At 38.3% G+C, this 13301-nt stretch overlaps 1 protein-coding gene across 2 annotated transcripts in view; it reads left to right on the plus strand.

Annotated features, from left to right (window-relative positions):
* Positions 1–13301, plus strand: part of anos1b (anosmin 1b) — a 50789-nt gene that overhangs the window by 12108 nt on the left and 25380 nt on the right. For both annotated transcript variants that reach the window (XM_058074008.1, XM_058074009.1), the window contains exon 2: positions 3020–3067. In XM_058074008.1, coding sequence (XP_057929991.1) covers positions 3020–3067 — 48 coding nt within the window. The remainder of the gene's footprint in view (positions 1–3019; positions 3068–13301) is intronic.

The raw sequence follows: 13301 nt of genomic DNA on the forward strand, positions 1-13301 counted from the left end.
CATGCAGACATGTCCGATGTGTACTATGTTAGGGTCTGTAGCTACAGCGGTAGTTGCCCCTTATTGTGCCTGGACTGCTTTGTCATCCCTCGAGTACAGTAAACCTCGGATATATCGGACTCGGATATATCGGAAATTCGCTCACAACGGACAGATAAAAAAGAACCGATTTTTCTGTAATGCATTTCCAATAAAAATTCATTGCATATATCAGATTTTTTATAACGGATTTCGTCTATTTCGGACAAAATCTCCAGTCCCGTTCCAATGCATTTCCATTAAATTTCTCTCGCATATATCGGATGGCCGCATCGTGGCGCTCCGATTCGCCGAATCGTGACAGGCCGCTATACGATGTCATTTGCAGCGTTTGCAGCGTTGCCTGCGTGTCCAGGTACATTGGAAACATAGTCAAGGAAGTGCCTTTTTATAACGGATTAAATCCGATTTACGCATATACCGGATATAAATCCGATATATGCGTAAAACGGACATTTTCCGGTATACGCATATAACGGATTTCGCTTATATCGGACAAAACCAGTGGGAACAATTGAATCCGATATATCCGAGGTTTACTGTATATCATTGACTCCTGTTTTGTTCTGGATCACATCTCCACATTTGGTGTGACCCGCAACATGAGTAATATGTCATCTGACAACAATACGAGTGCTGCTCGACGCTAACTAACGTCTGTGCTATGAAAGTCACAATGGTTAAGTTGCCGGACTTTTAGCAACACAGCCCATGCCCATGATGTCATGGAAGCCCGGTTCCGGCTGTCAGGAATAACACAGGACATGACAGTAATTGTACACAGTAGCCGTGCTGAACCTCTCAGACTGCAGGAATGGTATGACGGAAATTTGTTATTGGTTTTGCACACATGCTCAACGGGTAAGAAAGACTATTTGTTGAGACTATTTGTTGAGAAAAATATTATTGCCACAAATATGCCTGGGTTTTTCGTACAGTAGCTCAGTTATTTTACGGCCAAACACGTTGGTGACTCATTGTCCGTGAAGAATTATTAGTTTTCTGTTAGAATTGGGACACAAGAGACTGATTCCACTCAGGAAATCATTTAATCATCTCTAATATGGGTGTGTGGGTGGTTTATTTGTTCATAGAACATGTCAACGTTCTATTTTCTTTGACCGTTTTGACACCCAAATGTAACCCTCATTACACCAGACACACAACAAGCTCGGTTGAGGCTCAGCATGGCTCACTTAGTCGAGGGTTTAGTCGTCATTAAGAAGGCTTATCTCGCTCTCTGACACACATACGCATGCACACAGGACGAGGTTACTCTCTGGAGGAAAAACCCACATAGCAACAGACAGTTGCACAATTTGTGTACACAGTACTATATTTGTTTTGATGCTGGATGGCGACTTCACAATTGTGGTGAGAAAGCTTTTTCTAGGGAAGGCTGCCACATTTAGTAATGTATAAAAAAAAACAACATGCAAGACTACACCCAGTCTGACAGTTATGAATTCCCGATAACGCTGTTCAAACTAAATAAAATCTACCTACAATGTAGTGTTGGTGTAACTGCAAAGGATGTGTATTTCAGCCATTACACCGGCAGAATCTGTCAACTACTATATTTGTTTCATTCATTCATTTTTTACCGCTTATCTTCACAAGGGTCGCAGGTGTGCTCGAGCCTATCACAGCTGTCTTCGGGCAAGAGGCGGGGTACACCCTGGACTGGTCGCCAGCCAATCACAGGGCACATATAGACAAACAACCATTCACACTCACATTCATTCCTATGGACAATTTGGAGTCGCTAATTAACCTAGCATGTTTTTGGAATGTGGGAGGAAACCGGAGTCCGCGTGCAGTCCGTTTTGTAGACATGTACAGCTGCATCTCAATAATTTAATTTAATTTAATTTAATTTAATTTAATTTAATTTAATTTAATTTAATTTAATTTAATTTAATTTAATTTAATTTAATTTAATTTAATTTAATTTAATTTAATTTAATTTAATTTAATTTAATTTAATTTAATTTCGCCAATTAATGTCGCCAATTAACCTAGCATGTTTTTGGAATGTGGGAGGAAACCGGAGACCGCTTAGAAAATTTTTATTTTTTGCATGTTTTTAATATTTTAATTTTAATTTTAATTTTAATTTTAATTTTAATTTTAATTTTAATTTTAATTTTAATTTTAATTTTAATTTTAATTTTAATTTTAATTTTAATTTTAATTTTAAAACAGCTTTGAAAAAAATATTTATAGCAGTAGTTCAAAGTGAAACTATTATAATTTATGGATTCACTACACATATTTCCAGTATCTTTGGCATTTTTTTTCTCTGTTATAATTTCTAAACTACTTTTATAATACTGTATTTCCCTAAAAATAACTGTGATCTCAGTATTTGCATAATGTTGACTAAAAAAGCAAGTGAGAACTAACAGTTTGTAGTTAGTAGTTTTTGCATCAAGTGGAGTCTCCCTCTGCTGGCTACTAGAAAAAATACTACTCTAAGAACTTCTATGACCGTTAGATACTTGTCGTTTTCCTTCAACATATTTAAATATGCGTCTGTATCTGTGATTGTGTGTCTGTGGACAAGTGATGATACCACCCTCTGTCACTGTGGCTTTATGTTATACAGCCGCATTCGTGGGTTGACGTGACTCACCAAGCAACAACTGTACACACACACACACACACACACGTATACAGAAGCATAACTCCTCCTAAGTGACAGTGTCTGACCACAAACAGTGTCTTCAGTCATTTATTTTGCACCCAGAGCATAACAGTTTAGCGTGTCTGTCTGCATGATAGTTCAGGTTATGTAATTTAGTCTTTTAGTAGCAGTATTTTGCTTTCATTCTGCCTGTAAATTACACAAAATGTGCCACTCATAATTGTTGAAATGCTGCAAGAGGAGCATAAATCAACGTTTGGGAAGGAAAAACTTTCAGAATTGTATGCAAATGATTTGTTTCTCTAATCAAATTCAATTTGTTTTCCTCTCCAGAGTGACCAAGTTTTGGTTTGGTGTGAGAACAACAGACGCTGCGCTCAGGTATGCTGTTATTGTTGTCTACTGTAACTCATAAGGACATTTAATAAACCTCAGTCAACCTCATTGCAGCATCACTGCTATGCACACAACATGCTGTTTGTGTTTATATCTGATAAATGTCCAACGTTTCTGTGTTATTTGGTGTCTGAGCAACTTTGTTGAGTTGTTTGGGGGCTCTTGACCAAGATGTGTGAATAATGCATGTTTTCATCATAACGTTAGTATGCTCGAATAGATGAAATAATGTTGCATGTGGTGTTTGTGAACTCTGTTCACCTTTGCTTCACTAGTGCACACTCAATTTAACCTTTTGAGATTGTTTTCCCCCCAGTACTTTGTGGGCTGGCTATTCAAGTTTTATATTACTTTTGCTCAGCTGGAAGTCATATTTCTTTTTTTTTTTTTGGTTTTGCCATTCTCTATACATACTCCAAACCCACGTAGTCATTGGGCAAATTAAAAACTGGGCAGACGAATGACCTATTGTTATGCAGGACGGTCACTCACCAGCCATGCTGGACAGCAGCAATAACAACAACTATTATGACCCCCAGGGGACACACCCACTAGAGACATAAATAGGGAGACTCCACACACACACACAAAAAAAACTAAAGAAGCCTTTTGGGTTAAAGGTGAAACATCTTCAACAAAACAACCTCGATTCAACCTTTACAGATCACATAATATCTTTCAGTTAAAATGCTGCTGTAAAAAAAGGGTGAAATATGTCACATAGAGAACAAAGCATTTGTATCATGTATAAAATACAGTCATAAAACATTCTGGAAGGTTTTATGAATACAACCAACATAAACCAGTGTCAGGTGTGAGAAAAAATGGTATGAGTAGAATAATGCTGCCTGCAGGAGATATGCTACTATAAGAGAGGTCTGCAAGGATGTCTTCTTCAAGGTCTTCTTTAGGCTGGTTAATTTCCCTATAATCTACTAAATTAAGATTTTTCAAGATTAAAAATACAGTAGCAAATGTAACAAAAATGCAAATAAGACGCATTCAAAAGATGCATTCCAAGATGTTGATAAAGTAATGTTACTGTAATGTTCAGTGACACGCACAATTCCCAGATTTGACTGCTGGAAATCATCTGGCAGGCACAATAATCACTACTGTTGCTGCAGTAACCCACGCGAACCTGAAACGGCAACAATCATGGTCCGTCCGCCCCTCACTCAGGTCCCCAATGCCACACATTTATAGAAACACACACAAGCCAAGTCTTATTTGTCCTCCAATTTCGTTGTACATCTTGTATAATGACAATAAAGGCCATTCCACACATCCATACATCCATTTTCCTCCGCTTATCCGGGTCCGGGTCGTGGGGGCAGCAGTCTTAGTAGGGAAGCCCAGACTTCCCGGTCCCCGGCCACCTCCTCCAGCTCCACCCGGAGGACACCAAGGCGTTCCCAGGCCAGCTGTGAGACATAGTCCCTCCAGCGTGTCCTAGGTCTGCCCCGGGGTCTTTTCCCGGCTGGGCATGCCCAGAACACCTCACCAGGGAGGCGTCCGGGAGGCATCCGGACTAGATGCCCGAGCCACCTCAGGTTTCGAATAGAGGATAAGGGAATCTCAAAGAACCAAATCACAGAATGAGAACCAGATTATTTATTCCTGACAACAATACCTAATACAGACATCCGGGCTTATCTGCAGTCCCTGTATGCCTACAAGTAAGCGGGTCTTACTACAGCGCAGCTGAAAAAAAAAAAGCACCCTTCCTTTCCCTGCCCGGTCTTTTCATACATTCGAGGCTGGTGTCCTGATGCCGGAGTCCTGGACCAATCAGCTTTCGCCACTGCCCTTGCTTGAACCGCTTTCATGGTGTTTCTCCTTTCGTTTGACTGTCAGTTGTCACGCCTCTTTTTTTGTGTGTAGGTGCGTGTATCCTTTATATCCAAAGTATCCTTTGTATTTGTGAGACTATGTGTTTTGCTTTTATCTTAAGCTAACAAAATTGAGCGAATACCTTCACTATATAAGGTAATATGAGTGTAAAGGTGATTGTAGGGGTGTTATTTAATTCTAGAGTGCTCTAATAATGTTAAAAAATGCAGTTAAGAGGGTTGTACACAGTTTTTTTCGATGCTCTAACTATGAAAATATTCCATTTATAAATAAGAAATTGTACTTTGTAGAAATTTTATCATAATCATATATGGAACCAATTAGCCAATACCAATTTGAGAAAATACCTTCACTATATAAGGTAATATGAGTGTAAAGGTGATTGTAGGGGTGTTATTTAATTCTAGAGTGCTCTAATAATGTTAAAAAATGCAGTTAAGAGGGTTGTACACAGTTTTTTTTCGATGCTCTAACTATGAAAATATTCCATTTATAAATAAGAAATTGTACTTTGTAGAAATTTTATCATAATCATATATGGAACCAATTAGCCAATACCAATTTGAGAAAATACCTTCACTATATAAGGTAATATGAGTGTAAAGGTGATTGTAGGGGTGTTATTTAATTCTAGAGTGCTCTAATAATGTTAAAAAATGCAGTTAAGAGGGTTGTACACAGTTTTTTTTTCGATGCTCCAACTATGAAAATATTCCATTTATAAATAAGAAATTGTACTTTGTAGAAATCTTATCATAATCATATCTGTAACCAATTAGCCAATACCAATTTGAGCAAATACCTTCACTATATAAGGTAATATGAGTGTAAAGGTGATTGTAGGGGTGTTATTTAATTCTAGAGTGCTCTAATAATGTAAAAAAATGCAGTTAAGAGGGTTGTACACAGTTTTTTTTCCGATGCTCTAACTATGAAAATATTCCATTTATAAATAAGAAATTGTACTTTGTAGAAATTTTATCATAATCATATATGGAACCAATTAGCCAATACCAATTTGAGCAAATACCTTCACTATATAAGGTAATATGAGTGTAAAGGTGATTGTAGGGGTGTTATTTAATTCTAGAGTGCTCTAATAATGTTAAAAAATGCAGTTAGAGGGTTGTACACTGTTTTTTTTGATGCTTTAACTATGAAAATATTCCATTTATAAATAAGAAATTGTACTTTGTAGAAATTTTATCATAATCATATATGGAACCAATTAGCCAATACCAATTTTAGTTTTTACTAATTCTGTTTCCTTTAAAGATAGATATTGGATGCTTGATGTTTGCATAAACATCACATGAAAAAAAAGTTCCGAATGGTACAGATTATTTTTGGACATGTGTAAAAGCACACTCAGTAATTTGCATTGGAGGTTATGTCCGTCGAATAGCAAATATCTAAATAATGACAAGGACATGGCCAAACGCTTAAGAAGCCAAGTAAAAGTTATAGATCATTAAAGTAGGTGATGCGTGCGCGCCATGGCAATGACAGAGGGATATTTTTTCCTCTTTACAAGTCAGAGTAACGCCAGAAGTCATTTAAATTGGCACCACTTTGAATTAGTATTTATCAACAGTTTAGTGTGTGTTGAAAAACTTTGATGGTGATACGTTGGGAGGAAAAAAAGTGCTTTTTAACATTTTTGTGAGTTCAACTTTTTCTCCTAGGAGCTACATTTACAAACCAAACCAAAACAATAATGGTGTTTGTAGTACTTAAATCAAACATGTTTTCCTTGGTTTCAAAGCACATTCCATTTCAATATCTCATAAAGCCTTTTGGCAGCCTTTGTTGTAACTAAGTACCGTTTGACACTGTAATTTGGCAGCTCATATTCATTTTGCCAAATGTTTTCATTAGATTTGATGTGGGTTATGATTCAGACAGTACACAGTACTGACCTGTATTGTCCTTGGTAGTCATGTCCAGTGTCACTCACACATGCAAGGAATGAAGACAATGCAAAAGCCAAGCCAGGTTCATAAAGTCACATTTGGATGAGATGGGTGTGGAGGAACTTGATGACCCCAAACAGAGCCCTGACCTCAACCCCATTAATTAGACTTTTGACCTTTTTATAAATGTTTTTTTTTTGATGGATGGACACTTTCCCACAGTTACATTGTGACTTCCGCCAAGTGCAAGCGCACTTGTTTTTGCTGGCGTTTATCTGTGAGTTTGTGTTCGAAATAACTTCTGAAAAGTTCTGAATGGAATTTTCTGGACTTGTCGGAAATGGGATATGGAAGATAACATTTTGGAGGTGATCCAAAATCAAAAATTTTAAATTGTCACCAAATTCAGCCTTTCGCCTACTATTATTATTTTTTATAATTATTATTACATGAGACGGCTGCACGGCGGTCAAGTGGTTAGCGCGCAGACCTCACAGCTAGGAGACCAGGGTTCAATTCCACCCTCGGCCATCTCTGTGTGGAGTTTGCACGTTCTCCCTCGTGCATGCGTGGGTTTTCTCCGGGTACTCCGGTTTCCTCCCACATTCCAAAAACATGCTAGGTTAATTGGTGACTCCAAATTGTCCATAGGTATGAATGTGAGTGTGAATGGTTGTTTGTCTATATGTGCCCTGTGATTGGCTGGAGACCAGTCCAGGGTACTACTACTACTAAAACAGTTCTCAGCTGATTCATTTCATTCCGACATCAACTCAGTCTGAACATTCATGCTAAGTTCTCAACTCATTCGAGACATTTAGCCTTCCCTAGGTTAGCCTGCTAACGTTAGCATGTTAGCATTAACAGGAAGCTCTTGTTATTTTTAACTATTTTCTTGGGTACACACATGCTTAACACGGGTTAAATTTTTGTTAAATTTAGCATGTTAGCATTGCTAGCATGTTAACATTAGCCTGGTAGCATTTTTAGCAATTTTCATAAGTAGACACATATAAAGATTTGGCACTATCACGATCGCTGTTAGCATGCTAACATTAGCTCGTTAAAATTGCTACCATGCTAACATTAATATAGTATCATTTTTAGTTTTTTCCCAACTAGACACTTACATCAACACTGTTATTATGTTAGGTGTTAGCACGTTAATGTTCGCTTGTTAGCACTGCTAGCATGCTAACATTGGCCTGTTAGAATTGCTACCATGCTAACATTAGTATAGTATCATTTTTAGCCTTTTTCCTAGCTAGACACTTACATTAACACTGTTATTATGTTAGGTGTTAGCACGCTAATGTTTGCTTGTTGGCACTGCTAGCATGCTAACATTAGCAAATATCTCAGTTAATATGTAGATAAAATAAATGTAGGAGGCGTACATCACAATATGGGGGGGCACTATCGCGTTAGGTGGAGGTCTGCATGCTTTTCTAGTTAATTTTTGTAGAAAATCTTCCCGGAAGCTGCAAATGGTGACCAACTCCATATTTATTTCTTCCTGTCTTCCTTGTCTCAATTCTGCAACCTTTTACTGACCATATTATAAAATACTTATCTGAAATACGACAGATATGACACAATTGGCTATAACCGAGTCATGTAGAAGTATACATGGATAAAGTTACAGAATAAGGAAACAATGGGAAAGAGTAATGACACAAGTGATATTGGTAAGCAGTGTCTCATGAGCTGTCATGTTTTATCTGTTCTTTAGTTCCATCAATTGCCAGACTTTCCATATCAAAGACACACACGCCAGACAGATGTTGTAGCAACATATGGTTTGTGTCACATCACCAGCAAACCCATGGAAAACTCACTTGGGAGTTCACTAAACCTAAACTGCAGCCCTCTCTCATATTCTTCATCTTTCCTGTTGCCCCTCTTTTATCTCTGCCCTTCTCTCTCTCTCACACACACTCGCACAGATCTCACACACATGTAGAAAGATAATAATGTGTACCAGGTGTGTGAGGCGGCGTGTTGTCCATTAACAAATAAGCTGAATGCACTGGAAAGGAGCAGCCCTTGTTGTTAAACTTTCCATTTGGTATAGCAGATGAAATTATTTTGTCTTTTGTCTCCTGTGCAGGCAGAATCGAACGTAAATGAAAGTAAAGGTATACAAAACTGTTGTGAGACCAGCCATGTTGTTTGGTCTAGAGACAGTGCCACTGTGGAAAAGACAGGAAGTAGAACTGGAAGTAGCAGAGATGAGAATGCTTATATGCTTATTGGCTCAATGTTCTCATTGGGAGTGACCAGGATGGATAGGATCTGGAACGAGTACATCAGAGGGACATGACATGATAGAGGCCTCGGAGATAAAGTCAGAGAGGCCAAACTGAGATGATATGAGAGGCGGGGTATACCCTGGATTGGTCGCCAGCCAATCACAGGGCACATATAGACAAACAACCATTCACACTCACATTCATACATATGGACAATTTGGAGTCGCCAATTAACCTAGCATGTTTTTGGAATGTTGGAGGAAACCGGAGTACCTGGAGAAAACCCACGGGGTTGCACGGGGAGAACATGCAAACTCTACACAGAGATGGCCGAGGGTGGAATCGAACCCTGGTCCTCCTAGCTGTGAGGTCTGCGCGCTAACCACTCGTCCACCCTGCCGCCCTCTTTTCATTTTAATTGGTTTTATTTTTTATACTTTATTTTATTTTATTTTTTATTCCTTTGCTTCTTGTTTTTAATATTTTAATATTGATTTTACTATTTTATTTCTTAAAAAAATCTTTTAGTTTTTGATTATTACTTATAAAATGTGCTATATAAATAAAGTGGATTGGATTGGAAGGTTTGACTGTACAGTATTACCACAGTACCCACTGTCATGGGCTGGAGAACCATCATGGAATGAAGACCAATTGGCCATCTTTGTCTCACAGCATCTATCTGCCAGCTTTTCTCTCCACCTATTTCACCAGTTGTCTTTCATCTCCTCTCTCTTTTTCAACTCACACTCACTCTTTTCTGCTTTTCTCCACTCTAAAATCACATCCACCCCCCACATTCTGTCTATTTGCTCCACTCACTCTCACCGAGTGTGGCTGGCATCCCTCTACCATGGCAGGTGAGGCTATAAAACAACAGGAGAGACCATAGTAGGGCAGTGAGACAAGGTGTGTGTATATTATATAGATATCCGAGGAGATCCTACACAAACTGTGCCCGCATTCAGAAACACACACACAGTCATTAATCTTAGCTGCTATAGAGTGTTGGTGTGTTAAGCAGCAACATTTCTGACTTCTGACCTAAGCTACGTCTCCTCCTCTCTCACACTTCCTTACTCACACGCATAAATCATCGTGTTGCCTTCAAGGCCACAAGTATCTCTCAGACCCTCTCAAAGAAATACAGTGCGTGTACTTGTGATTTAGAGCTTGCCGGTGACATCTGAGAGTGTGAGGTCTGTACCGCATACATACCAAGAGTGGGTTCAACCTTAATGCATTAGCCTCGGGTCTCTTCTATTTCCACTGTGTACATTGACTAAACAGTGCAGAGGAGGAATTGATATCATTTACTTTGAAGGCGGGGATACTCCACATGTAAATGCATTGTATTTCAAGTTTCATGATGATGGTGTATGAAATCAAATCAAATCAACTTTATTTGTATAGCACTTTTCCTGCAAAGAAATGCAACACAAGGTGCTTTACAGAATTAAAACAATTTCCAAAATTAGGAAAAAGGAAAGAAAAACAAAGAAACAAAAGAATCACGCAATCACACAATCACACACAGTAGGGAGACATGGCATGGCACTGAGGAACAAGGAAACGGCACCTTTGGGGCCGTCCACACTGGAAGGAACTGCAGGCCGTGCCATCGGAGGACCAGCATTCGGGCCCCCCGACTCCGACAGACGGGCGGACCCCCACATTAAAGGGAGGAACCCCCAGCCGGCCGGGTCGAAGTGACCCAAGGATGGCACCCCCTCAGCAGACCCGACACAGCTCCCAGTGTGGAGGACCCCCCCTGAGGAAACACTGGAGTTAAAAGCTGAAGACTAAGAGCATAAAATAGGACTAAAAAGATAAAAACATAACACTGGAGTTAAAAGCTGAAGACTAAGAGCATAAAATAGGACTAAAAAGATAAAAACAAAACACTGGAGTTAAAAGCTGAAGACTAAGAGCATAAAATAGGACTAAAAAGATAAAAACAAAACACTGGAGTTAAAAGCTGAAGACTAAGAGCATAAAATAGAACTAAAAAGATAAAAACAAAACACTGGAGTTAAAAGCTGAAGACTAAGAGCATAAAATAGGACTAAAAAGATAAAAACAAAACACTGGAGTTAAAAGTTGAAGACTAAGAGCATAAAATAGGACTAAAAAGATAAAAACAAAACACTGGAGTTAAAAGCTGAAGACTAAGAGCATAAAATAGGACTAAAAAGATAAAAACATAACACTGGAGTTAAAAGCTGAAGACTAAGAGCATAAAATAGGACTAAAAAGTTAAAAACATAACACTGGAGTTAAAAGCTGAAGACTAAGAGCATAAAATAGGACTAAAAAGATAAAAACAAAAGACTGGAGTTAAAAGCTGAAGACCAAGAGCAAAAAAAAAATGACTAAAAAGATAAAAACAAAACACTGGAGTTAAAAGCTGAAGACTAAGAGCATATAATAGGACTAAAAAGTTAAAAACATAACACTGGAGTTAAAAGCTGAAGACTAAGAGCATAAAATAGGACTAAAAAGATAAAAACATAACACTGGAGTTAAAAGCTGAAAACTAGAGCATAAAATATGACTAAAAAGATAAAAACAAAACACAGGAGTTAAAAGCTGAAGACCAAGAGCAAAAAATAGGACTAACAAGATAAAAACATAAGAAAAGTTTAAAAATATTAGTTAAAAGCCTGATTAAAAAGGTGCGTCTTTTAATCTTTTTTTTAAAATATCAACAGTCTCCGCAGTCCTGAGGCCCTCCGGCAGGCTGTTCCACAGGTGGGGGCCATAGTGGCTAAATGCTGCCTCACCGTGGGTTTTAGTTCTGGGTTTTGGTATTGTTAAAAGGCCAGTGCCGGAGTACCGCAGGGTCCGCGGTAAAAGCAGATCAGATAAATACGAAGGGGCAAAGCCGTTAAGATATTTAAAAACCAGTAAGAGAATCTTAAAATCGATCCTGAAGTGTACGGGGAGCCAATGTAGCGACTTTAAAACTGGTGTAATGTGCTCCTGCCCTCTGGTCCTCGTCAGCACACGTGTAGCTCATTCTTACAGTACATCCTGACAGTAAAAATGTTCATTATGTAGCAACCTGAGCTGCCGTGGTAGTAGTGCTGAAATGGGACTTTTGGTGCAAAACAAGATGAAAATGTGTTTTTCATTTAATAAAAAAAAAACATCTAAAGCAGTGTAAACATGATATGACCTCCAGTAAGTAGTTTCTATGTACTATCAACTTAACAGTCCTTATAGTACGAGTGTATCCAAGGGTCATATACATCCATATATGCTGGATAGTTTATAGTTGAAGTAAAAAAAAAAAAGGCAATTCGTCCAAATGTTTCTTATTTAATAATTACCTATGCCAGGGGACCTTGGAATTGTCTAATAATAACGCTCATCATAAATAAGTTGAAAAATGGCCGACCTCACTCAGGGATGAAAGGTATTGGAATCCTAAAACCCTGATCTGAGCATCCATATGCTTTGCCTGTCTACTTTGAACAATCATTTTCTCCATTGCCAGACCAATAAAGGATGATTTTATTTATTTTGAATAGACTCCGACTCCTCACCGAGTATTGGAGACAGTAGTAGCAGAAAGATGACCTTACCGGCGCTGTGATATGAGATTATGAAAAACTGAGCTGAAGGTGGAAAAAATTGGGAGGAGATGGGATGCAGACAAAAAAAAAGAACAAAGGAGGCGGCATGGGAATGGAATGGAAGGGTAGGGGAAATGCATAATGGTAAAGGGGTGAAGGACAAAAGAGGAGGAATGAAAAATGAAAACATGTCTGTATCTGATCAAAGTGGCAGCAAAAGCAAGAGTAATGCACATTGTGTATGTGTGTGTATTTCTTAGTGTTTATGCACTGTATGTAAGTTAAAGTTGTTTAGGACACATTTTGGCAATGGGATTTCTTAGAAGACCACTCACATGATTTTTATTTGTAGTACAAACCTTTTCTACCAAATAAAATAAACGACGGAAACGGAAATGGATGTAGCTTGGCCTTAAATTACTTTGCAGATCATCAATTTTGAAGAAAATCAAAGTAATTTTCATGGCTAAAACAAAAGAGAGAATACAGCAAGCATACACTGCATTAGTAACACGTAATAATGGGCGGTTTTCCAGGGATATTTAAATTTGGTGCCTTGCTCAACACCACAAAAAATAAGGAAAGATGATGAATTAGAGCTATAATACTTTCCACTCATCCA

Source organism: Doryrhamphus excisus, chromosome 5 (genome assembly GCF_030265055.1).
Source record: "Doryrhamphus excisus isolate RoL2022-K1 chromosome 5, RoL_Dexc_1.0, whole genome shotgun sequence".
NCBI classification, from domain to species: domain Eukaryota; kingdom Metazoa; phylum Chordata; class Actinopteri; order Syngnathiformes; family Syngnathidae; genus Doryrhamphus; species Doryrhamphus excisus.